Here is a 25,304-nt window from a genome sequence, read left to right as displayed (position 1 = left end):
CCTGGGATTTGATGACATTAGGAATGACAAGTAATATCAGATGCTTAATTGATGCTCTGACATCAACCTAAACAACGACCTATAAGACTCACAAACAAGACAAATTGCAGACAAAGTGCAATTTCTCTAGTCAAGGCATCCAGGGCACCCACTCAGGAAATCCTGGCTTGGGGAGATGACTCTAAATGAAGGACTTTACCATTCACCATTATGTCTTTGGTGAGAGTCAGAGGGAACCCCTGGGGCTCTTCAGCACAGCACGGTACAACTTTTCAAAGGGCTCCAGATTAAAGTCACTGAAAGTTCCCACTGGGGTCTGAGGCCAGGATCCCATTAAGCAGCCCTACCACACCGCCGGCCATAATTGTGTCGTTGAGAATTCAGAGCAGCGGTTGCTTGATAAGCGAATTTAGGGTGAAATAAAAAAGGAGAGGCAAAAAGGGAGTCTCGTTGGGCCGCCATTAGACACTTCATTCGCTCATCACTAATTTGTTTTAAATGACTGAGGGAGAGGTGAGCACTTTATAAAGCAATCTGAGCTACCTTTTTCCCCCGTCTTCCAGGTCTGTGTGACAGAATGCTGATAAATGAAAACCATTGCACTTTACAGCCACACGGTATACTGCCGCTAGTAGTGTTTTAAACTGTAGTTATCTTTATCGCAGTACTTGCTTTGCAGTAGGATAATCAATATAGAGGTGGGACCCATTCTTCTGCCTTTTTTTTTTTTTTTTTTAAAGTCCCCTTTTCTCTCTTAAAGAAAGCGGTCACTGCGCCAATAGTTAAGACCATATTATTCAGTCTTATACACTATCTAGAAAAGCCATGAGGCATAACAAACTGTTTGAAATTGGATTTTGAAATCACTTAAACCATTTTACAAACAAGTCAGCTTTTATTGAGCATTTCGTTTTCATGTTTCTGAATGTGACAAACTGGTTTATTTCAACATTTGAGTTATCCCATCGGAGCTGTTTGGTGTATGATATAAAACATCCTGTAAGCGTGGTTTAAGAACTAATCCCTAACTTGAGATCTATGCATTTGCTTTTTAAATATCTGTCAACTCAATAAGTGAAATTATGGGTAATTGATGTTCTTTGCAGATGACACGCAAAACATTTGAACAACATGAACAGATCTCAAGTTATGATTTAGCTCTGCACAATGAAATTAGTGAGAGAAGTAAACCCTCTAAAACTTACTAATATCTGCAACCCAAATATTCTATTGTCATTCAAGTGCAATGAAGAAAAGGTCTCAGTTGATTGCTTCAAGTGGATTTGCCTTTCTGCTTCTTCTTCTCTGCCTCTTCCTCTTTTTCCTTCTCAATCTCAGCCACCAGGCTCTCAATTTCCTTGGCTTCCAAAATCTGCAAATTTATAAGAAAAAGCCATTATTAGCAAATAAATAAAAGATTTATAAAAATACAAAAGCCAATTATCATTTGCGGGTGGCTCACCTTGAGTGGCTTGTTTCGTCTGATAATAGCAAGTTCAATATTTTTCCCTCCTGACTGGACAACCTGTAACGAACATATACGTTGAATTAAATATCCAAATAAATGACAGACATTAACTCCGGTAGCATTGGACTCAAGTTAATATTACGGTTAAACACAAAAGACAATGCTAAACTATTGTGACTATCTCGGTAAGCGTTTCATTTAGCTTTAAAAATAAAATATTTGAATAACACTTAAGTTATCATGGAAAAATAAAATGTACATATTTAACAATGTGCAAAAAAGGCGGTTTTATGGAATGGAGGATTAGATTCTGGCAGACGGTAATACTCTTTGACAAAGACAGGACAGTATTAAATTAGTAAAGTGGTACATAAAAATACTTTGGAAATTATCTTATCATTTGTAACATGCTCACATCTTGAAACACCTTTAAAAGAAAGGTGTCATTAGCTACATACAGTATATTTAAATGGAAATATTACTAGAATGCTTTACAATAGGATTACCCTGGCGAAGATAAAGTGAGTTAATTCAAATATAGGTCAGTACTAATTTTGAACCTTACCTCGAGCAAGGCTTTGATAGTCAGCTTGATTGTTTCATTGTCCCCAGCAATGGCTTCATCTGTGTAATTCTTCTCCAGGAACTCCCTTACAGTTTTTGCACTACGACCGATGGCATTTGCCTGTTTTTTTCAAGTAAAAAAACAGATTTAAAATGAATTTCATATAAACCGTGTACTTGACTTGTTGTACAAGTCGAACCCAAATCAAAATGAAGAGCAAGCTCACTGACCTTCCAGGCATGGTAGGTTCCTGAAGGATCCGTCTGGTACAGCCTGGGGGTTCCATCGTCGTCAAAGCCAACAATTAACGCAGAGATCCCAAATGGCCTGCGCCCATTGCTTTGAGTGTAGCGCTACAGATATGACCGATGTAAAGACAGATGTGATTGGTCATTCTAACACACCTTTTTAACAATCAAATAGCGTATGGTTTCAGTTTTCTGAACTATTCTTAGAGCACACAAACTGAAACTGTAGCTATTTTATGATCACGCCCACTGAATATTGTCTTTTAGTAAACTGATAGTAAACAATAAATGAAGATGGTAAGGTACCTGTTTCAGTGTGGCAATGTAGCGTGTGATGTATTCCACTGTGACTGGGTCCTCTACAGTTAGCCTGTGGCTCTGGCACTCAACCCGAGCTCTGTTTATCACGATACGGGCATCTGCTGTCAGACCTTTAAGAAATTAAAAGAGGTTAGTTGTATGTACAAAATACAGGCAAAATACAACAGAGACAAAAACCTAATATCTGGTATATACATCTGTAATAACGTAGTGGAAATGATAACTTATATTAGTCCATTTGTCCACTGTGCCATGTTAAATGAGAAAGGAATATTCAGTTTTGAACATTTTCAAGGTTTTGTTGTTTCAGTTACCTGCAAAAGCCATGCAGACATGCTCGTCCAGGGCACATATCTTACGGACAGTCCTTTCTTCCTGCAGCTTTGCCACAGATTTCTTCTCGACACCAAGGACAACAATGTCTTTACCTCTGATTCCCACCTGCGGAAAAATAAATCAAACAGTCAAACAAATAACCAGTCTTCACGATGCCTTCTTTGACCACAGTGACCACTTTCAGAATTAGAGTTAAAAAAAGGGTATTTAATGGCTTAGATTCCCATCCCACACAATTATTACACTGAGGCCCAAGTATTATATCGAGTCTTTTCAACAAAATCGTCTTTCCATTATGGAGATTTCTATAACACTATTAAGCTGCAAGCTACACTTCTGGGGGTCAAAGGGTAAACCGTGAATAAATCAGGATTCAATAGACGTATTAGACATTTGGATAATACATTGATTCTTCCAGAACTTCCTAGAGAAGCTATACAGTTACACAAATAACTGCACAAGTTATCTCTAAACGATGAATAGGCAACTCAGTGTATTAAAGACTAAAGTTAGACTTGGTTAACAGACCTTCCGTTTAATTTAGTGCAACTAGGAGGCCGCCAAGTGCATATACATGGGAATTAGCAAGCAGACACAAAACTCACTTACATTGTATTGTTTAACGTTACGCAATTGGAGTATCAAAATAGTATTTAATGGACCAAGTCATAAAATAATGTTTGTGTAAACGGTGAAATACTCTTAGTTTTTCATTATCACAATGAAACTGAAACTACTGTCAGAGTGACACAGCGACAAAATGTTGGCTAGTTCTCATCTTCAGTAACTCTCATTTCTTATTGTGTTAGTTACATAAGGAAGTTAAAGATGAGCAGTCCGACACGGTTGTTAAAAATCACAACATCTGAGTGAAAGAGATGTTGTTAAACAACAAAATTAGATAACTAAATACAAGACTAACAAGAGAGCTTGCTACTCGCTAGCTTAGCTTGATGGCTAACTGACGTGCTAACGTTAGCTTAAGCACTTGTTTCATTTTCGAACTTACAGCTGTGGAACCTTTCTTTACAGCTTCCTGTGCATACTCCACTTGGAAGAGATGACCATCTGGAGAGAAGACAGTAATAGCTCTGTCGTATCTTGCCGCCATTGCACTGCAACACAAATACAATCACGAGAAACAAGGAGACTTCCACCAAATGATTCAGCTAGTTAGCAATTTGTGAAGCCGCCCGCCGTGTGTTGAAAACTGGGCATGCGCACGACCTCTGAACTGGGGCGATACCAACAGTGGGGGTTTGCTAAAGGAAAGTTGTACATATACTTTGATAATAATAGTCACTATTTGATTTGCTCTGCGGAACAATATTTTCATCTGAAAGTTGTAATACAAAATGCAATGTTTTATTACATGTGTGGTTCGTCAGGTAATGTGGAACGAGGATGCATTGTGTGAACAAAAATCATAAGCCTAATAAACAGTTTTACAAGCTATGATTGGCTCAAACCTCCTGCACTAGCATTTATAATAGTCAGAAACATATTTATGATCTGACTGTTCCCCTATTTGTTGAGCAGTCCATTTCCGGTGGCCACTGGGACTAGATCTAGACTGTTCCACTATAAGGAAAATAGGTGAACGTGTAATTCAATTAAGCCACAATATGTATGCTTTTGACTACATAATTAAATATGTTGAAGTATTGTATTTTTTTGTATTGAATCGTAACCGAAACTAATATCGTTGTTCTCGAACAAAAAAAATAGCATCGAATATGTTTTCAAATGTGACCAACTCCCCCCCAAAACGGACCACTGCATTACAAAATGGAATCCTTTTCTGAACTGTTTGAGCTCTACCGATTTGTTAAACGTGTTAGCTTCTTTTGAATTTTATGCTCTGGTTCCCCTCTAACTTCCTAGAGTATCACCATGTCGGTGGCGTTTGCACCTCACAGGCAGCGTGGAAAGGGTGATATAACACCCGCTGGAATACAAAAGGTAATTCATATTTTTTAGCGCGTCTCGGGATGGAGGCAATGGTATCAGACGGTGCTAGCCTTTGAGCTAATATATGTAGCAGTGCCCATCCATGTCCAACTGTGAATACATCGGGAAAAAATGTGCAGGGTCAAAGCGCGGTGAATATGAACCTCTCTGGAGTCAGTGCGCCACGTGTCGACGAGGGGTTTTAGGTCGATTTACTGGACTAATGTGTAAATGTACTTGAATTGAATGAGGGCCTGTCGTTTTGTTAGCCAAGGACAGCTAACATTAGCTAACAAGATGCGTCTATTGTTAGCTAGAAATGCACACTCGCATATAACAAAACGCCCCCATCCTCCCAATTGTTTTTCAAATTAGAGCAGAAAACCCACCAGAAATAAGAGTGCTTAAAATACAAAATTACGCCGTCTAACTCATTGTAAATGTTGTGTAATTACGCGTAACCTTAATGAATCTCTGCATTTGCTATTCCAGTTATTAGACGAAAACAACCAGCTTATCCAGTGTATAATGGACTTCCAGAGTAAAGGCAAAACAGCAGAATGTTCACAGTAAGTTATGAAAATCCCTTCTTACCTGCTTGTTGCAGTATTTTTAAGTTAACCTTGACTTATAACCTATATGGATGACTCTCCACCTGCCCTGCCCAGGTATCAACAGATGCTTCACAGAAATCTAGTGTACCTGGCCACGATAGCAGACTCCAATCAGAACATGCAGTCTCTCCTCCCTGCTGTGAGTATTGGTCCTTGCTGTTTGTTTTTGAATGAATGAACAACTGTATAACCTCTCTGCATCACAAGGTAATGTTGAGCTCTTGTTTTAGCAAAAACTTTAGGAATTGTTTCAGGTAAAATACAAAAATATCAAATCAAATTTGTTAAGAAGCTGTCATGTTACACGTATTGCTCATCTGACATGACTCATTCCAAATGTATAATGTCCCACACTAAATCATATTTAAAAACTAAACTGTTTAAAATGTATTATGGTCCTGATTATTTTCATTGTTTTGCCCCCAGTCTGACTCTTGTAACAAGATATCTGTTTAACACTTTGATATCAGTTTGCTTGTCATAATGAGTACTACAGAGCCTGTGAAAACAGTTGTATAATGAGTTCTGTTCTTCTCAGTGGAGTTTTCCAATGTTTGAAAAAAGAACCCCAGGGATGTCAAAGTTATGGAAAGAGTTGAATTCCACATTTTTAAGCTTGACCCATACAATGGAGTTTAAAAGCTAGATGCATTAAAGTGCTCCTCAAGTATTAATGTTTGGTATTGAAATATCTCGGATCATATTTACGAATGAAGCACCAGTTTGGACGTTTTGTGTGCACTTCAATTTGTAAAATATACTTATCCGGGTTTGCTAAGATTAATTTAATATTTTGAAAATACACATACATGCTTTTTTGTAGTCAATCATCATTGATTAATTGAAGTCATCAGTTAAACTCCACGATACTTTGTTGCAGAGATCTTTTATCTGCTTTTCTCCTTGAGTTTTCTCTTTCCAGCGGATCAGGCTCAGATGTGTTTTGAGTCAGCTGATGTGTGTTTTTTTTCGGCCTGCAGCCGCCCACTCAAAACATGCCCATGGGCCCTGGTGGGATGAACCAAAGTGGAGTCCCCCCTCAGCCTCCTCATGGTCACAATATGCCCTCTGAAGGAATGGTCAGCGGTGGCCCTACAGCCCCTCACATGCAGAACCAGATGAATGGACAGATGCCTGGTAAGTGACCCCCCCCCTCATCTCCCCTCCCTCGTCTTTCTCTCTTCTCTCTTTGCCCTTCTTCTCCCTCAGTCCCTGTCTCTCTTGGGTTGCCTAGCAACACCATAGAACTGTGAGGGAGGTTGCTCTGCTGAAGGATGATGTCACCTTTTTGCCAGTGCTGGTGGTCTTGGACTTGTCCTTCATTTGATCATGGTTTTCCCTCCATTTTCTCAAATATCATCCTTTTGTTTCAGCATCTGTTTTGTATGTTTGCAATTGTAAAGAAAGAGCTTCAGCTTTTTTTCTTTGACTGGACTTAATGCTATAGAGTTGGTTTTCCACTGGTAGTGTGTTCACTGTTCAGTCATTCAGTGCCATGCTGTTTCCTGGATTTCCATTAAATGCTCACAACAGGGATGATCTTTTTTTAGCTCCTGCACCATGAAAAAGTCTAATGGAAGTTGTTGTTTCATTTGTTAATATAAGGTGTTACATTTAGCGTTGACTTTTGTCACAAGCTTTAACATTGCTGAAAGAGTGGAACGGCTGAAGAGATAACCCAACACAAATGAACTGTTTAAACAGAGGTGCAGGTGATTCATGACAGTTACTCACAGCTTTGGTGAACCCCAAACCTCCAACATGTCTCCAAGGTCATTTCTATTTATTTAAAAAAAGCATTTTCTGTGATATAAAAACAGAGCCTCAGCTAACAGTCATTTACAGAGCAACAGTGTTATGGAAATGAACACAAAAGTATTGCAGTAAATATGTATGTCGAGAGTCATGAATCATTGTTTTCCAGGGCCCAATCACATGCCCATGCAAGGTCCCGGTCCCAACCAGCCCCCGAACATACCCAGTGGCTCTATGAATATGCCCCCCAGCGGCCATGGCTCGATGGGTGGTTACAACCACACTGTCCCTTCATCCCAGGGCATACCAGCCCAGAGCCAAATGAACATGACCCAGGGCCAGCCCATGGGTAACTACGGGCCCCGGCCAAACATGAACATGCAGCCCACTCAAGGTAAAATACCCAATTTGTTTGTTTCCCCTTGTTTTCTACTTTATCATCTTTCTTATTGGTACGTCTCGCACATCATTTAACTGCATGTGAGAAGCGATAAACTGCTTGCATGTTTTTTTCCGTTTGTGTAGTTTAAGGGTTAACTGTTATTGTTGTTCCATAGGCCCCATGATGCATCAGCAGCCTCCCTCTCAGCAGTATAACATGCCTCCTGGTGGCGGTGGACAGCACTACCAAGGACAGCAGAACCCAATGGCTATGATGGGACAGGTCAATCAAGGGAACCATGTCATGGGGCAGAGGCCAATGCCTCCCTACAGACCCCCACAGCAAGGTATACCCGTCAAAGTGTGTCTGTGAAGCGTGCGAGTTGTGAGTGTCGGCCTTTCTTCTCCCTAACCCTCCCTTTTTTTACTCTTGTTCTTCTCAATTTCCTCAATTTCCACTTCTGCAGCTCACAGACATCTTGATGACTAAACATGTAACCCAAAGGGTCCAATTATAAAATTAGTCAAGGGATCAAAAGTAAACCTTCAAACAAGAACTAGCGACAAGGAATCCATCCTCTCCACTCTTCCCCTCACACGACCGATCCAACAACACCTTGAATCTACTTGTGTGTATGTTGTGTGTATGTGTATGTAGGACCCCCTCAGCAGTACCCAGGGCAGGAAGACTACTATGGGGACCAGTACAGTCACGCAGGACAGGGAGCCTCAGAAGGTAGGAGAACCCTCCAGTCATTTGGAGAAAACCAACAACCAAATAAAACCCAGGTGTTGTGTTAAAACACAAATGATGCAAAGAGACTGCGACAATGTTTCAGTTTCTTCATTATTTTCTGGGAAATCAAAAGTGACTTTGGGCTCAATCAAAGAAAAAATAATATGGCCTCTAATTTTGAGAAAACACCCACATGCCAGAGTGCACTTTCCAAAAGATGCTGCAGTCATTAGATAAGTTAGCAACTACCCAGTGTCTTCCGTCTCCCCCTACTGTGGCTGTTGCTCCACCTGTTGCTTTGAAAGGAAAGTCAGGGACAGAGTCTTGTGTGAGCCTCAATGGCAAAAGTTGTGTTTTAAGTAAAAGGTTAATTCTTCAGATTGTCATTGAATAAAGATTGCAAACTGATTTGCAGAAGAGCAAGTGACTTATACAAAAAAATAAAAAAATTGTTTTTTAGAAACAGGCAAACACTACCGTATGTTCTAAATACAGACACAGACACAACACTTGATGTACTTCCAATGTTCTCCATGTTGGAGTGTTTATGGGGTGACATATTACAGATTCAAACCAACAACTCCTTCTCTTTCTTTGTTCAATTAACATTTACTTAATTGCTTCCTTTATTTTTTCTCTACACTGACTGCCCTTTTCTTTTTTTTACCTTTACCTTTTACGTGTTTTTTCTTTCAAGTCCAGCCATTTCAAAAACAATACGCATGTTACTAATACACGGCTGGTTTATGAGTGGCTGTTTTCTTTGCTGTTGCTCTGTAGTTGTAAACGTGTTTCTCACATGGCGTGCTGTTGCCTCTTGAAGGTAATGCCCAGTATGGCCAACAGCAGGAAGCCTACCAGCAAGGCCCCCCCCAGCAGCAGGGCTACCCCCCTCAGCAGCAGTACCCAGGGCAGCAGGGCTACCCCCCACAGCAGCAGGGTTACGGTGAGTCGCCTTCTCTGGAATAGGAGCACATTTCTGTCCTGCAGGAGGCAGTATCGTCACTCTTTATGTACCTTTTTGTTCATCTGTTGAATACTAATTCCTCCTTGGTAAGTTGCTGGTTCCTGCCCCTTGGACATGTAGCAGTGCCAAATGCATGTCAAGACATCATCAAAAGCAGGGAATTAAAGAAGCACCTTAATGAATGGTTGTGGATTGGAGCTTGGTGGAAGAGAAATGTAATCAGTAGTGGTGGCTGGCACCACATTTGCATTTCTCCTGGTGCTTCAGTTTGATATGACACACTGTTCTGAGGGAGTGGGAGAGCAGCTTTGGCTGATGGGTACAGACATTAGGCAAAGTGTGTGTTGACTGCCAGCCAAACATTTTGAACTCCTAGCATTTTGGATAAAAAGTAAAGCAACATGAAACCAGTACATATCCTAAAATTAACAAGAAATCATATTAAAAAATGTGTAAGGTATATGACAGAAGATTGTAACTTTGACTGTTTATGGCTTAACTCTTAATAATTGGACAGTCATGGAGATCTTAACACATACATTCTATTGTTTGTTTTTAAATGGCTTAATGGGCTGGCCCCTCAGTACATCTCCGACCTCCTACAGGTGTACACCCCCTCAAGGGCTTTGAGGTCGGCCGATAAGCTGCAGCTGGTAGTCCCTAAAACTAAGAGAAAGACCAGGGGAGACCAAGCCTTTTCAGCGGTAGCCCCCAGGCTCTGGAACGACCTGCACCCCCATGCGAAATTGTCGCCCGCCCCCCCCCCATGTCAAATGGTCCCCCACTCTTCAAACTTTTAAGTCCCGCCTAAAGATCCACCTCTTTCCCTCGCTTTTGAGTCAGTCTGAGCTATGCTCTACCTATTTGTATGCTTTATTGTCTGTCCATAGCCTTTATGTGTGCCTTGTATCTATTCTTATGTGTGCCTTTTATCTATTCTTGTAATAGTATATGTTGTTATAATGTTATGTTCTTTGTAAAGCACTTTGGCAAACCCTCTGTTTTTAAAATGTGCTATAGAAATAAAGTGGATTGGATACAAATCATGAATAGGTGAAAGTCTGGGAGTCTTAAGTAAGAGTTGACTTTAGACTTTAGATTATTCACATGGAGTGTGGGGCTTCAGATTGAACCAACATAAATAACAAAAGGATTCCACTTGCAATGTAGCTATCTTGCAGCTATTTGGTATTTTTCCTTCATCATCCCATTTTTCTCCGGAACTTTCCATCAGTCACTGTCTGTCTGAGCCCGAGCTCCTGTTAGTAATGAGCTGGTGGAGAGGCAGAGGCTGTGAGGTGAGATCCATCTGGCACACACACATGCTTCCTCTCGCAGGCCCCCACAAGGTTATGCTCTACAGCAGAAGACATTATGGGCTCCTAACGATGCTGCGTGGGTCTCATTTGACTTCAGCCACAGTCAGGCTTTGCGTGCTCATCCACGGCACCTGCATAGATAGCTACAGTGTATGTGGGCTGATGAAGGGATTTTTATTTTTCCTTCCTTTTTTTTTTTAATGAAGCCCGCTTCTCTAATGAAGACCAACAGAATCTCCTTGATGTCTTCTGGCATTAGGGAGCCACCACCCGGCTCCAACCTGACTCACCCATTTTCAATCATTACCGAGTCAGACGTGGAGGCAGCCTAAACAAATGGGCCTGACATACCCACCATCCTGTCTTTGACATCCATCAGCCTTTTTTATTGCAGCCCATTAGTAATAGTATACTGAGGGATTCCCTAGAGTTCTCAGAGTAACAAGTAGGACATGGAAACAGTTAATGAGCAAAACTTGGGCCGGTTCAGTTGTTGTCCATCTCATTTTAAGTTGGTATTAAGAATAGCACTCTGCTTATTTAAAAGAAACTAAGGGACTACACTTAATGTTGTCGACTCACGCATTTTCTGTCAAATTGATTTTTCAATGTTTGTTGTAGGTCCTTCCCAAAGTGCCCCAGGACAGTATCCTAACTATCCTCAGGGGCAGGGGCAGCAGTATGGAGGGTACCGCCCCCCCCAGCCTGGACCCCCACAGGGCCAGCAACAACGCCCTTATGGCTATGACCAGGTGAGTATTCCCACAACACCGGACAGTCACAGCGACTAGTTGCCACATCGCTCTTAGTTCGTCCCGTATTATGTGTATTCCAGACTTAGTTGTATATTTTGTTTAGTGAGACCAGAGACCAATGTGTTAAAAGGTAAATATTAAAAGTAGGATGTTTTGCATGCTCATCATATTGTGGGGTTGAACCTGTTCTCCCCAAAAGAGTGTATGTGTTACTTTTGTCTTGTTTATTGAGTCTTAGTTATATCATGGCTTATAAGGAATGCCATTTCAGTGAAATACGAGGTCTTTAAGAGAATTCTTCCTTAAACTTGATGCAGACTGCTCCAGTGTTTAAAGGGAGATCCATTTGTTGCCCTGTATTTCCTGTGGTCTTATGTGGGGACCACAGCTATACTTTGATATTTGTATCTTTGAATATTCAGGGGCACATGAGGAAATAAAGACCCGGGGATTTGAACCCCTGACTAGCTCTGTAAGAAGCAAAGGTAATGGTTGCTGTGAAGACCTCAACGTCAAATCTAGACGTTTGACCACCTAGCTTTTAATTTGCATTTGTTATGTTTCTTCTATCCCTCTTTTGTCTTTATCTTTATTCTATCTTCCTCTTTTTAAGTTTCTTTTTTCTTTTGTTATTAACCAGGGGTCGAATTGTAAGTTATGAGGTCAGAAACACAGCATGCTTAGTCTGCAGGGAGACAGCGGAAAGCTTACTGCTTTGGCTGTGTCCTTAAACTCTGCTATCTACAACACTGGTTTTAAGGATGACTGTGCTTAGGATTACATGATGCATATTGGAATTCAAATGTTTTGTATAAATGCCTTTTTTTAAATAAGTTTGTTTTCAAAATTGGTGTCCATTGTCATTTCCATCAATGCCAAACACATACTTCGACCCCTGTTTTAAGAATGCATCTGATACTACTCTTACCCTTACACTGTCTCACTTAAACAAGTGTCCACTTTCTAAATGGGACTATCCTGGGTCCTCAGCCATGTTGCTGCAGAAGCCTGAAGTAAACATAGAATTAAGAGCTCTAAAGTTGTGAGTCCATGCTGCCACCTGCTGGTCAAAACCAGCAGATGCACCCTTTTGAGAACATTTTTAAATATAAGCTTTTAATATCTGTTTTTTTAATAGACCAGTAACACAAGTCTTTCACATTTTCTCCACAGGGCCAGTATGGAAATTACCAGCAATGAGAGATGGTCCCAGCAACCCACACCGCTCTGCTCTGATCTGTCTGAGCTTTGACCTCTGGTCAACTGCAAAGCAGACTCAAATGATGGTTGTAGCTCGCTGAGATTCTCTCTGACATGAACATACAACACTCAAAAATACAAGATACGTTTTCCCATCTCTTTGCCTATAAGATGTATTCTTTTTATCATGTACATTGACTTGATAATGTCAAAGTCCGCGATTCACCCTCCGGTCCAGTATGTCTCAGCAGCAATGCCTTAAAAAAATGGAACTGCCTTATCCTTTAGCATTGCAGATTGTGAAACGGACTGACAACATTTTCGATATCAGAGACAATTGAACAGTTTCAATCTACTGTGGTGCATTGTTTCTCTATCCTTTTAGCTCGATGTTTATAAGAAGCAATAATGCCAGCAGTAGGGAAATGTGTGTGGGGGCTTGAAGATGAAATATTGCACCAGATGAACTTCCCGCTAGGCCATGGTACGTGTCTTGATGTATGTGATGATGTATAAATATATTTTATGCTTTTTAGATCAAGCTAACTTTGTATAAGACATTGGGAACTAGTACTAAAGCTGTGTTGTTTATTTCATGAAGTGTATGTGTCAATGTTTTTTTAATGATGATGCCATCCAGCACATTTAGTTTTTTTATGTTGAGTTGTATTCCTATTCAATTGGATCTGCTGCGTCAGTGACGTGTGCGCTGTATGAATTATTTGTGTAAAAATGAAACATTAAATGACATGAACAGAAAATCCGCGAAGGAAAAATACAAACATCATCCCTGGAATTCGAAAATGCTTAATATCTGGCAGCACATGGACTTGGTGGATTCTGTGTTAAGCTGTGTATTTAAGTCTGAAAACAGTCAATATCAAATGTTGGTCATGAACAGATTTTTACTTTGTTCCTCATACCTGACAGAATAAATGCAACAGGCCTTTATTTGACTATCATGCCCTCATAGGTGAAATGTAGCAGATGCCACTGCAAATTGTAAGTCCATTCTCTCTGAGCCTTTTCTCTTCATAAAAGCACCACAAATATTTCTGTAAGTACATTTTGTTTTGTTAGTCTTGCTAATGCTGGAATCCCCTTTTCCCTTTGAATAAACGTCTGAGTTGATGTCATTCAAATAGTGTTGTGTGTGAATAATAGAGATTGTTACTGTCAAATATGTAACATAAGATGTGAAAATAATGTTCTCAAATGGATTCCTTAGTTTCACAGTAAAGACTGGTTGTGCAGTTTTATATCACTGGCTTGATATCTGTTTCATGGTGCATACTTTATTGATCCCATCTGTACAGCGGTGTGAAGAAGAGGAATTCACTGTCCTCCGATATTGTTTATATGGCTGTTTTAATATTTGGCATTCTGCACCCCATCCAAGTGGTTACATTTGTGTCATGGCAATGTATAACTGTACATTACAATAAATTGGAAGAATCTTTAATACACCATGACTTGTTATTTATAGCATTTGACCTTATATTGAGATTAACTGTGAAATGCTAAATCATTCATCCTGACGACAACATACATAAAAAAGATGTGCACTATTGGTGCTGTCATAATGTGACAGTATGATATAATTGTTATGTCTTCATCTGGTATCTGGTAATCAGCTTCCTACTGATAATGACCCTGCACCGCTCAGCAGCATGTCTGCCTTGTCCAGATGCATCCAGAGAGGTCCAGAGCACATTTACACCCAAAATTACCTTCCGTGTCCCTCCTTCCCCCTCTGCTCCCTCCAGAGAGGGAGAGGGACTACCTGTCACATTGGGGGGAGTGATACAGATGGTACACCAGATGTGTGGCCGAAGCACATGATGGGAGAGTGGTGTTGGTGTTAAGAGGGCCACAGACTGCTTGGGTTGCCTTGGTGCGGATGATGAGTGTGTGTGTGTGTGTGTGTGTGTGTGTGTGGGGATGCAGGTGCTTGCAGCAGAAGGGCAGTGTGAACCTTTTGAGCATGCCTACGTATAAAATGTATATGTGCATTTGTGTATCCCTGGTCAGGTTTAGTGGCATCTCCTATCACCCCGCCATCCTGCTGCTCCACAGCTGGCCGCCCCACCCTTCCCAGCTGCCACTGGGGCTCCCCCCGGCCCCTTTGCCTGGCAGAGCTGGCGTTTTGGGCGCTCCCCCACCAGTCCTCCCTGGCAGCTGCTGCCCTCAGCTGCGCTCTCGCAGACGGTATTGGGGTCGGACAAAGTCACTCCTCCTGTGACTGTGTCTGAGGCCATTGGGGGAGGATGAAGAGGTGGCAAGGAGACTCTTACCTCCTATGAAAGATCTCATTTAAACGCTCATGAATTTAAATGGATGGACACAGAACTAAAAGTGAGGTATAGGAGGAATTCTGCTCAAGAATTTCTCTAAATGATTAGCGTTAGCGTAGTCCCGCACAGAAAACATGACTTGGGCTGTGTTCTTCTAAATGAGTTATTAGGAGAGATACAGGACAGCATTGCATTACATCATTTGAGAGGATGATTATCTTGTTCAATATTTTGATAATTATAATTCAGGGCACCTTTCAGAGGAGGCTCCTAACCACTGAGAAGAAAATGACATTGTGATCATAGCTGGCAGGCAAGATGTGATCTCTCTCTCTCTCTCTCTCTCTCTCTCTCTCTCTCTCTCTCTCTATGTCTCTCTCTTCTCTATGTCTCTCTCTCCCTTTCACTCTCTCATACCCACACTCTCAGTGTGACAGAAAGTCTATGGGGAGGTATAAGAGGTAGTTATGGGGGGAATGCAGCAGCCTCCACAGTTTAATTGGAGATGTGTCACACTAAATAAATGGTGCAAAAACAAGCGCTGACTGGAGGCTTGAGGGAGGGGCCCTGGGGAGGCAGCCTGTTTTATTGGGCAGGAGCTTTGCACCGCTCTAGGGTGAACCGGGGCTATGCACTGCTGAGATACCCTCCAACCACCAAACCACCAGGCCTCCAGAAGACTACTGTGGACAAAGACAAAGACATTATTTTAACTCTGCAGAAAATCCTCTTATTGGTGCTGAAGAGAAGGTGTGGGTGAACTTGGTGACCCCATTGTTTCTCCTCCAATGAGGGTCAAATCATGGTCCTCATCTGCAATTTCAATTTCTGCACACTGGTGAACAAATCCATAATTGTAAAATCTCCAGCAAATGCTGTCTGCCTCACTTGCTCCAAGATCTTATGCATGTCAATTTATGTTTTGAGAAGACAGCAGCCAAGAGCCTCCAGCCAATCCCATTTTCCTGTGTAATCCATACATGACCTCCAAGTTGCCACGAGATGTGTTTTCCAATATTCTATCAATGTTGATATAACTGTTGTCTCGCTATGCTCATGCAGCCGATGTGTGTGTATGTGCACCTTAGATTCCAGAGTTCATGGCATGAGTTTTGATTTACCTCTACAGTGTGCCGCAGTAATTGGATGTGACACCATTCTCTCTGCTCTCCCCGGGGAATGTAACAGGAATCTGACTATTATGGCCCCAGTCATGAATATGTCACGACAGCTGCAAACAAAGGCCCGTGATTTGGATAAGACCCTTCTGTATGTTGTCTCTGCGCTGATATATGAGATAAATGCTGCAGGGGTAAATTAGTTTTCTGTAAAGCAATTTGCAGTGTTTACAAAGAATGATTAATTGCCATTGTTTGGAGAGAAAAAAACTAAGGTATAGAGACATAGAGATGTTCGATATTACACGTTCATTATTATGCCTGCCAGATACATACTTCCCTCACAGATATTTGTGTAAACCATCATATCCAGTTTTGAACGACTGAGAATATTTTTTGGACCTGACAATACAAACAGGGTGATCCCCTAGAAAGACATTGTTTTGCATGCATCTGATGTGCAATGCTTTGTTTAAATCCCATCGTTTGTTAAGGGTTTAGCCATCAAATCAAATTGAGTGTGATGTTTTGTATGTCTTCTAGCCTCATAAAAGTAGTCTCTGAGTGAAATAGCAGGTATGCTGATATCAGTATTCCCACAGCCTGCATAATTGCTGTAATTTGCTTTCCCTTTGGGTAATCTGTAAACATGGCTGTTTTGATGTTTTTGGCATCCTCCATTGGCTGAGCTCTCCACTCCTCCAGTGGAGCCCCCATCCCAGCCCAGGGTGACACAAATAGATCCTTCCCCAGAAGGTGCACGTAGTTCCACATGGGCACAATCAATACAGCCCAGTAACCACTGGAACTGTGGCGGTATTAAAAGAACCCCGTGAGCTGGTTCTCGCCATGTTGGCGTTTTAGGGAAATAAAGCTATTGATCCTCCGGGGCCTCTGGTGGAGCATTAACCTGGGCCGACAAATTAGAACGTGCTCATCTGGACACATCTGCCTGCAATGTTCCAAAAAAGCCAGTCCCAGGGAGAGAAAAGGAGGGCTGTGAGGCCTGCTGCTTCCAATGATGAGTAGTGCGCTACTTGACGTCCTTGTCGGAGCGGGGGAGGTGTCTGGATGCCCAGGACTTCCATTAGAGGCCCAGGATGGTGGCATGGGTCGATGTGGTAAGGGTTGGTTGGGGGTACTCCATCTTAGATCAGTGTGGTTCCTTCCCCCTGATGTAGAGAGAGAGGGGGCTGACCCACAGTAAACCTAAGCTCCTGACTGGAAGGACAATGAAAAGCTGCTGCTTCAAATGCTCGAACGATGTCAAAGACCTTTGCACAATTTGATATCAAAATATCAAAAGACAGAATATACATACTATTCAGTTTGAGATTTCCATGCACATTCCCTATAAATCACAATGCAAACAGTAAATATCCATCTTGTTTGAAGTATTATGTAGCAGGATTTAGTACAAAAGTAAGCTGCAATTTCCATTTTTAGATAACATTTGTCTGCAAAACCTTGAATTACACTTCCCTCCATGGACACTATGAGGCCATCCGAGCCATTGATTCAAATGTATCACTTGCTGTGTGTCAGAGAAATCAGTAATTATATTTGACTAGGAGATCAGATACTGGATACACAGAGATCAAAACACAAACACAGTTATATGCATCTACGTGCACTGACATAGTTTTAGTAAAGACCTTTTTGATTCGTATTCCTTTATTCAAACCACCATCAACCCACCTGTATGACATTTGACCCCGGCCTGACCCCTTTGCTTTAACACCAAATTCGATTAAATATGAATTTTGGAGTTTCATTTTACTTGTACACCGCATTTAAATGTCATTGGAATCCTAAGAGCTGTTTTTTTTGTGTAAGAAACATTAACATGATTAGTGTTTACTGATCAAGAGAATCCATGTATCTCTCCTAACAACACATTTCACCAGCTATGCTCACACAGAGACACTTTGGAAACTTTCCTTCTCTTTTTTTCTCCGCCTGCCCTACCAGTGGGATGCCTGGAAGTTCTCTGCCCCAGTTCTCCATGTCCTTGAGAGTTGTGCCTTCGGGCCGGGGCGGGTGGGGTCCCGTGGTGCACAATGTGTGCTTCTCACTCAGGCTCCCGCTGTACTCCGCCGCCCCTGCATGGCTCTGGAGACTTGCCAAACTCTGAGGGGTTGTCCGTGCGAGTGGGGGAGCGAGCACGTTACCACAGAACCGCTCCAAACATCTCACTTCCTTCCCCCAAGACGGTCGACCGGATATAAATCACTCTCCTGGATTGGCCCACTACAATGGGAAGCTTGGGAAGATGTTATTATGAATAATCAGTGTAATTGCAATAAACAGTGTGAAGTGATGTGCAAATGACGGAGGATGTTGTTCTTCCACATCCTGCTTTGCAAAGGTTAAACGGTGTAGTGTGTGTGATGCCAGTTCAGTGAAGTTAACAAAAGCCATGTAAGATAAAAAGACATTATTCAACTTTTGTTTGATTAGAAAATTAACATAAGTAAGGGGAATTATAGCGGGTGGTCATAATTTGTAGCTGTATATGTTTGACAAATCCCTTTATATTTTATTCAGTACATATGCGGTGTGTTTTTTTGTAATTAATATGGATATTGGCCGACAGCAAAGATAAAGATCCATTTTCTATATTTTGTCCTTGGATTGTGCACTCGGGGAATTCACTCCCCCTTTTCTCTTTCGTTTCCCTGGCTAAGGCATGGGGAATTGGTGGGATAAGAGGCTATTCCCTAAATAGCCCATGGCAAGAGGTATCCTGATTAGCATGCTGCCTGCTCTCTGGCAGCAGTCCTCCAGGCCACCAGCGCTATCACTTACGTGCTGTTTGTATTTGTAGTTGATAGTGTGTGCTGTTATAATTGGAATGAGCTCAGGAACCTCGTTTGCTTTTGATCCGCTGCCAGCCACTCAGAGTGCTAGTGGGCCACAGCTCTCACCTCAACACTCCCAGTGGATTATGGGGAACTGCAACGCTTATGTTCTAAAAAGCGCCTGACAGCATCTCACTCAAGGTCGAACAATACAATGGTAAGTGTGGAACAAAAAAAGATGGAAGAAAAAGTTGAACAGATATTTGATGTACACTGGATATTAAGTCAAGAACTGGAAAACGTCCAGACTTGTGGAACTAAGAGGCAAAAGTGAAATTTAAACTCTCAGATGACATTAGCATAAAGATGATTTCCATGGACACAAGCTGAACTTAGATATGAGAGGGTGCAATCAAACAAACAACTATCTTACAGCACACATGGAATACGAATAACATCGATGTTATAATCATTAAAATGTCGGTCCTGGTTTAATTGGCCACAGCTGTGGTTCTCGGTGGAACTCGTTGGAACAAATATTTCCAAAGTAACTTTTTCAGAAATATAACAAAGTAGTAACTATCTACAGTGCAACCAAATGATACTTTCTTGTTTATGAGACGCCTTTTTTCTCAAACAACCAGTTTCAGCACAACATCAATGACATAAACATTGTGTTTCTTGTTTCTGATTCACAGTAAAAGCCACCTTATTTTTTCACCAGTGGATTACTTTTAATATTAAGCAGCATATAAAGAAAATGTGATGCTTGCATAGACAGGGGTGAACTGTTACAATCAATGAGATAACATTTGGACTGGATTACATGCGATTTAGTTTCTTGCAAATTCCTTGTGCAGTCATTTGAAAACCAGGGCGGTTAAAGCAAACTCTGCCACCTACAATAAAACAAGCCTACTCATATGAGAGGATATTATAGAATACAATGAATGACTATTGCTGAAAAAGGGCTACCATAATATTTATATGAATCATTATAAGGTTTCATGAGAATCATGTTATTATAATCACTTGCGAGATTTAAGCGATTTGAGCTCCGGGAAAAGCGCTATATAAATAACATGTATTATTTGTATTATTACACCTTAATCATTGTTCGATTCAAATGTTTCTAGTAAGCTGTGACTGAAGCAGCTAAATGGAATCTAGCCAACATATTATTATTAATACCAATCTTTTCCCTAATGTGACAAATGGTAAATGGTGTTTTACAGCATAACTTTAACACTAGCTGAACACATCATCATTCTGTGATTCAACACGTACAACCAAAGTTTACTTTCCACAGTATCGCTCATTGGTATCTCATCAAGAACTTAAATGTCAGACGTGAAGAAGAGTCTCAATTGATGTATGCTTGAGGTCCATTTCCTCTCACTCCATGACATTTCTACAGTTTGATCTGCTAGCTCAGCACTTTTCAAGAGTGGACCAACTCCAGGGACATATGGGAGTTTGATGCTCCCTCGCTGCCAAATGCCAGCAGGCCAAATGAAAAAAGATATCTGAAACTCCTAAACTCAATATTTAATCAAGCGCTGGATTACATTTGCTGTTTGATTAGGTAAGAGAATTCCACCTCCCAGAGTCTTTGATTGCTTTGAAAATATTTAGCCAAAAAAATTAATACTCCTCTTTGAACTGTGTGCTCTCACCACTAATATTTTAGCACCAGTGTATAATTGTCACAGTCACATTTTGTTCTTTACTTTTTCTCCAATTCTTCTTTCTAGATACATTTAACTAAAATTTGTGTTTGTATTATCATAATTTTGTGGATGCTGTTGTGTTTTTGTTGTTGTTATTGCTATCCTATTCAGCAGCCTCATTATCTTCCATGTTGTTTGACCATGAGTCCATCTTGTCGCATCCTAATCATCCAGGACTGCAGAAAATTCACCAGAGAATAACCCTGATGAGCTTGTTCCAGGAGGGCATTACTACTGGTTAAGTACAAGCACCTGCTAAAATATTGGCAATTAGGACATAATTAGCTGCTAATGTATTTCTAATCCGAAAAGGGCCATAGATTTGTCTTTTTTTGCGTAGACTCCCTTTTTTAATGTTCTCCGTTGTTATTGTTTTCCTCAGGTATTTGTATCCCGAGAACATTGACTAAGTGCCCTAGTTCATCATATGCAAATGGCTTATTAATTACACATGCATTATGCCCGTATTCAGAAGACATCAAAGGGCCTGCGAGTCTTCAGATGGTCCCCCTCTGTACCACACTCAGGTTACAAATGCCTCCGTGTGCACTTTCCTGCATGTCTTTTCGGGCAGAATAACTACATCCTCAATTAAAAAAAATTCACAGGAACCTCTTTTTCTTGCCTCTTAATATTTGAGAAACACCTCCGGTGGTCTGTGGATGTTTGGTGCACAAATTGCAAATAATCATTCGAGCCTAGATTACATAGCGCTATTAGAAAGCGGTGAGACTGTGAGTGTATCTTCATGGAAGAGCAAAACCAATATTTGCTTTACTAAATGAGAAGTGCCTATAGTCGTTAAGGATACGACCTCACTAAGTTGTAGCAGATCTTTCCATTGATCAGCTCCTTGATCACAATAATAGTGCTTTGGTATTAATGCTTCAGCCTGAGCTTCAGATATTTCTGCTCTGTGTCTTCATTTTTGCTCTGTCTCGTCCTCCCTAGTGAGTTCTCTGTTAACGACCGATACAGCAGGTGTCAGAGTGTGATTTATACAACCTATAATGCCTCACATTGATTAGCAATAGAGCTCTAATGGGATGCCAGCTCTCAAACTCAGGTTAAAAATAAAAAAAACATTGTGTACCACACCTTCTTAGTGCTTTTCTATATCATTATGCAGCCTATTTTTTGCATGAATATTAGCAACCCAACACGTTAAATGAGACGGCGTAGAGGGAGTTGATGGTGTGCAATCACTGTAACCCTGGGCAGTCCTCTGTTATCTGTCTCTGGTGGGCTGCTCTGACTGGGTGCTGCTAGCATAATTAGCACAGCACTCACTTTGATGATAAAATGGGTAATAGAGCATTCCTTCCTTCCCCTGCCTACCTGATTTTACCAGCGTTTATTGATCTAATTAAAATAATTCCGCTGTTAATGTTGTGTTTTTTTCGTTATGGAAAGGAAGTTTTGATTACAGACACTTAAAAGATGAGACGTGTGAACAGACACACTGTACACAGCACATTTAATTTAAAGGTAGATTCCTTGTGCCTGCTTCCGTTTGTTCTATTAACTGCTATCAGCTTGTGATGCTGAAAAAAACATGTATAAAATATCTCCGTAAAGGTATTGCAATTATACAGAAGTCTTGTGGATTACTGATATAAAGGAAAAACATTTATTTTTCTTCATATGGACTGTATAGTGTATCAAAACCACCAGGTGGGGCTGATTCTTTCACAAATGAATCCCTCTTCTGGCATTGTTTCTAGAAAACACAGTACAAAATGCATAAATGAGGTGTTATTCTATAGCATTTTTGTATGGCACATCTGAAACTATCATTTCTCATTAGGAGACCAAACTGTTTGTGGTTGTCCTCATTACTAAAAAGATAGAGCTCTACCCCCAAAGGTAACTTCATCAACACCGGAGACAAATCTATCTTAGGTGCTCTATTTATATTTCTGACTCACTGCCACAAAGATTTATTCTGCACTCCTGTCAATCCATCTCTCTAATGGGCAATGGCATCCTTTTTTAGTTTAGATGGCTTTGTGTGTGTGTGTGTGTGTGTGTGTGTGTGTGTGTGTGTGTGTGTGTGTGTGTGTGTGTGTGTGCAGGCGGGGAATGAGCAGTGGGAGGAGGAGGAAGTAGAAGAGGAGGAGGAAGTAGAAGAGGAGGAGGAGGAAGAGGAGGAGGAAGAGGAGGAGGAGGAGGAGGAAGAAGAAGAGGAGGAAGAGGAGGGGGAGGTGCAACTGCGAATGAAATTAGCATTACCCAAAAATGTTTTCACCACGCTCGTCTCTTCTTCTCTTTTCTCTCACAACCCTTCTCCTCACCCGTTCCTTTAATTTATCTTTTGTGAGCAACTTTTGATTGTTTTCTAGTTAAATATAGACACAAATTATTTAAACGATAATACAAAAAGAAAGAGAAAGATAGGGAGTCCCTTGCCAATGCCATGATTGTTTTCTTATTAATTTAAACTGGAAAACCATGGCCAAAACAACGTCTGACACATTGTATGAACTAGTTACTCCCCTCACGTTATAGCAGTCAGCAATAACACTGTCTGTCAATATATTGTTTTACAATATATATTCTGATGCATATTTATATACCATACCCTGCTGTTTATATATCTTTATTTGTATCATGCAGCACATCATGCACTTTAAATGTTCTTATGCAAATGTTTATCTTATATGTTTGTTTCATTGTACAGTGCAACTGCCCATTATACTGTATTTATGACAACATATTTCGATTCTTGACACTATATATTTTTTATTTTATTTCATTGTAATACCATGATGTATGCAAACATTGATGGTTTACGCCGGTAATGTCTTGCTTATTTTAATCTGTACGTTTCTTGCATCACAATGTAGTGACTTTAAAGACAGCAGTTATAAAAGTGTTTTTGGAGCGTCTCTTATGAATGTTTGGCATCATGTTACAATGTTTCGCTTGTATCATGCATAGTCTTTTCACAAGAAACATTGTGATTCGGGGAAAGAAGTGCCAAAGTTACATGACAAATATATCTATTCTGGTTACACAGGGGACATTAACAATTAAAAGCAATAAAGAGAAAGATAAGATACACTCTTTTTATTTTTTTACATTTGCAAAACCACTTGTTTATGATAAACGAGAGGAGAGGAGTGTACTATGACCACCACTCCTGTCTCACTGGATACATCTGTCTCAGCATATCTGTGGTTCTGTGGCACACACACACAAACACACACACACACACACACACACACACACACACACACACACACACACACACACACACACACAAACACACACACACACTGGCGGAACTCGCCCATCCACATCCCGCCAGCTTCTCATCCTCACACACTACCTGTCTCTCTGCTTGCCTGGCCAGACAGTTGGAAGGCTGTGTGTGTGTGTGTGTGTGTGTGTGTGTGTGTGTGTGTGTGTGTGTGTGTGTGTGTGTGTGTGTGTGAGAGTGTTTGTGTCTGTGAGGGTGTGTGTTTGTGTGTTCTTTAGCACCAGTTTTTTTTTTATGAGATGTGAACACAAGAACAAGTACCTCAAAGTGACGGAGCCCGTCTCATCTCTAAAGAGAGTCATCTTTAGATAGAGAGCTCAGATGTCATGTAATTAAGATGATAAAAAAAGCCCATTTGCCATTCCATGGGTTATTAATGTGGACTAATGATGCTCAGATCAACTAGAAGATGTCTGCTTGTTATGGGGTTAATCTCCTCATTCTCGCGAAAGCCATAAAGATAAATATCTCTACACAGAAATGGGCTCGTGAAAATCCCCAGAGAAATGCATCCCAACTTCATAAGAAAGTTTGAAGGACCAAAAATAAAACTGCTGCGTTGGTCAAGCTGCATATACTATGCAAAGATATAACTAAGAAAAAATAAATACATTCAAACATTTGATTCTTTGTTATACAGTATTGAATAACAAATTATATATTTGCACCACAACAAAGTGGTAATTGTATTTGTATTTACTTGTAGCAAAACAATTCTTAATATACTGAAGTATCTATTCATTACAGAACATACAGTGGGGCAAAAAAGTATTTAGTCAGCCACCAATTGTGCAAGTTCTCCCACTTAAAAAGATAAGACAGGCCTGTAATTTTCATCCTATGTATACCTCAACTATGAGAGACAAAATGAGAAAAAAAAATCCAGAAAATCACATTGTCTGATTTTTAAAGACTTTATTTGCAAATTATGGTGGAAAATAAGTATTTGGTCAATAACAAAAGTTCATCTCAATACTTTGTTATATACCCTTTGTTGGCAATGACAGAGGTCAAACGTTTTCTGTAAGTCTTCACAAGGTTTTCACACACTGTTGCTGGCATTTTTGGCCCATTCCTCCATGCAGATCTCCTCTAGAGCAGTGATGTTTTGGGGCTGTCGCTGGGCAACACAGACTTTCAACTCCCTCCAAAGATTTTCTATGGGGTTGAGATCTGGAGACTGGCTAGGCCACTCCAGGACCTTGAAATGCTTCTTACGAAGCCACTCCTTCGTTGCCCGGGCGGTGTGTTTGGGATCATTTTCATGCTGAAAGACCCAGCCACGTTTCATCTTCAATGCCCTTGTTGATGGAAGGAGGTTGTCACTTAAAATCTCACGATAAATGGCCCCATTCATTCTTTCCTTTACACGGATCAGTCGTCCTGGTCCCTTTGCAGAAGAACAGCCCCAAAGCATGATGTTTCCATCCCCATGTTTCACAGTAGGTATGGTGTTTTTTGGATGCAACTCAGCATTCTTTCTC

At 40.8% G+C, this 25,304-nt stretch overlaps 2 protein-coding genes across 4 annotated transcripts; one reads left to right on the top strand and one right to left on the bottom strand.

Annotated features, from left to right (window-relative positions):
* Window positions 1-875: 875 nt before the first annotated feature.
* Window positions 876-4,158, bottom strand: psma8 (proteasome 20S subunit alpha 8). Its single transcript, XM_010785317.1, has 7 exons — window positions 3,948-4,158; window positions 2,917-3,043; window positions 2,588-2,712; window positions 2,264-2,386; window positions 2,034-2,153; window positions 1,463-1,525; window positions 876-1,372 (listed from the first exon to the last, which is right to left on the bottom strand). The coding sequence occupies exons 1-7, from the start codon at window positions 4,047-4,049 to the stop codon at window positions 1,274-1,276; spliced, it is 759 nt and encodes a 252-aa protein (XP_010783619.1). The 5' UTR covers window positions 4,050-4,158; the 3' UTR covers window positions 876-1,273.
* Window positions 4,159-4,731: 573 nt separating this feature from the next.
* On the top strand, window positions 4,732-13,751 carry ss18 (SS18 subunit of BAF chromatin remodeling complex). 3 transcript variants are annotated; one of them, XM_010785316.1, is made up of 10 exons: window positions 4,732-4,900; window positions 5,381-5,457; window positions 5,557-5,641; window positions 6,483-6,639; window positions 7,427-7,651; window positions 7,815-7,985; window positions 8,297-8,380; window positions 9,174-9,320; window positions 11,282-11,412; window positions 12,589-13,751. In XM_010785316.1, exons 1-10 carry the CDS (start codon window positions 4,832-4,834, stop codon window positions 12,613-12,615), a joined length of 1,173 nt encoding a protein of 390 aa, XP_010783618.1. In that variant the 5' UTR covers window positions 4,732-4,831; the 3' UTR covers window positions 12,616-13,751. The 3 variants fall into 3 exon arrangements, with proteins under 3 accessions (XP_010783618.1, XP_010783617.1, XP_010783616.1); XM_010785315.1 differs by lacking the exon at window positions 8,297-8,380 and adding an exon at window positions 11,838-11,900 and having other exon boundaries at window positions 9,198-9,320; window positions 12,589-12,677; XM_010785314.1 differs by lacking the exon at window positions 8,297-8,380 and having other exon boundaries at window positions 9,198-9,320.
* Window positions 13,752-25,304: the final 11,553 nt, after the last annotated feature.

The sequence above is a fragment of the Notothenia coriiceps genome, unplaced genomic scaffold (assembly GCF_000735185.1).
Source record: "Notothenia coriiceps isolate Sejong01 unplaced genomic scaffold, NC01 NC01_scaffold00027532, whole genome shotgun sequence".
NCBI lineage: Eukaryota > Metazoa > Chordata > Actinopteri > Perciformes > Nototheniidae > Notothenia > Notothenia coriiceps.
The sequence above is the reverse complement of the archived record's forward strand: the minus strand, read 5'-3'. Positions and strand labels throughout refer to the sequence as shown.

Bases quoted from the DNA above. Each gene is read 5' to 3' on its own strand.
- psma8 (XM_010785317.1), bottom strand. From the start codon at position 4,049: ATGGCGGCAAGATACGACAGAGCTATTACTGTCTTCTCTCCAGATGGT. The intron at 2,154-2,263 runs GTCAGTGAGCTT...TGAAAAAAACAG, and splicing joins GAACCTACCATGCCTGGAAG to GCAAATGCCATCGGTCGTAG. The intron at 1,373-1,462 runs GTGAGCCACCCG...ATAAATTTGCAG, and splicing joins GACGAAACAAGCCACTCAAG to ATTTTGGAAGCCAAGGAAAT.
- ss18 (XM_010785316.1), top strand. From the start codon at position 4,832: ATGTCGGTGGCGTTTGCACCTCACAGGCAGCGTGGAAAGGGTGATATA. The intron at 6,640-7,426 runs GTAAGTGACCCC...ATTGTTTTCCAG, and splicing joins GATGAATGGACAGATGCCTG to GGCCCAATCACATGCCCATG. The intron at 7,652-7,814 runs GTAAAATACCCA...GTTGTTCCATAG, and splicing joins GAACATGCAGCCCACTCAAG to GCCCCATGATGCATCAGCAG.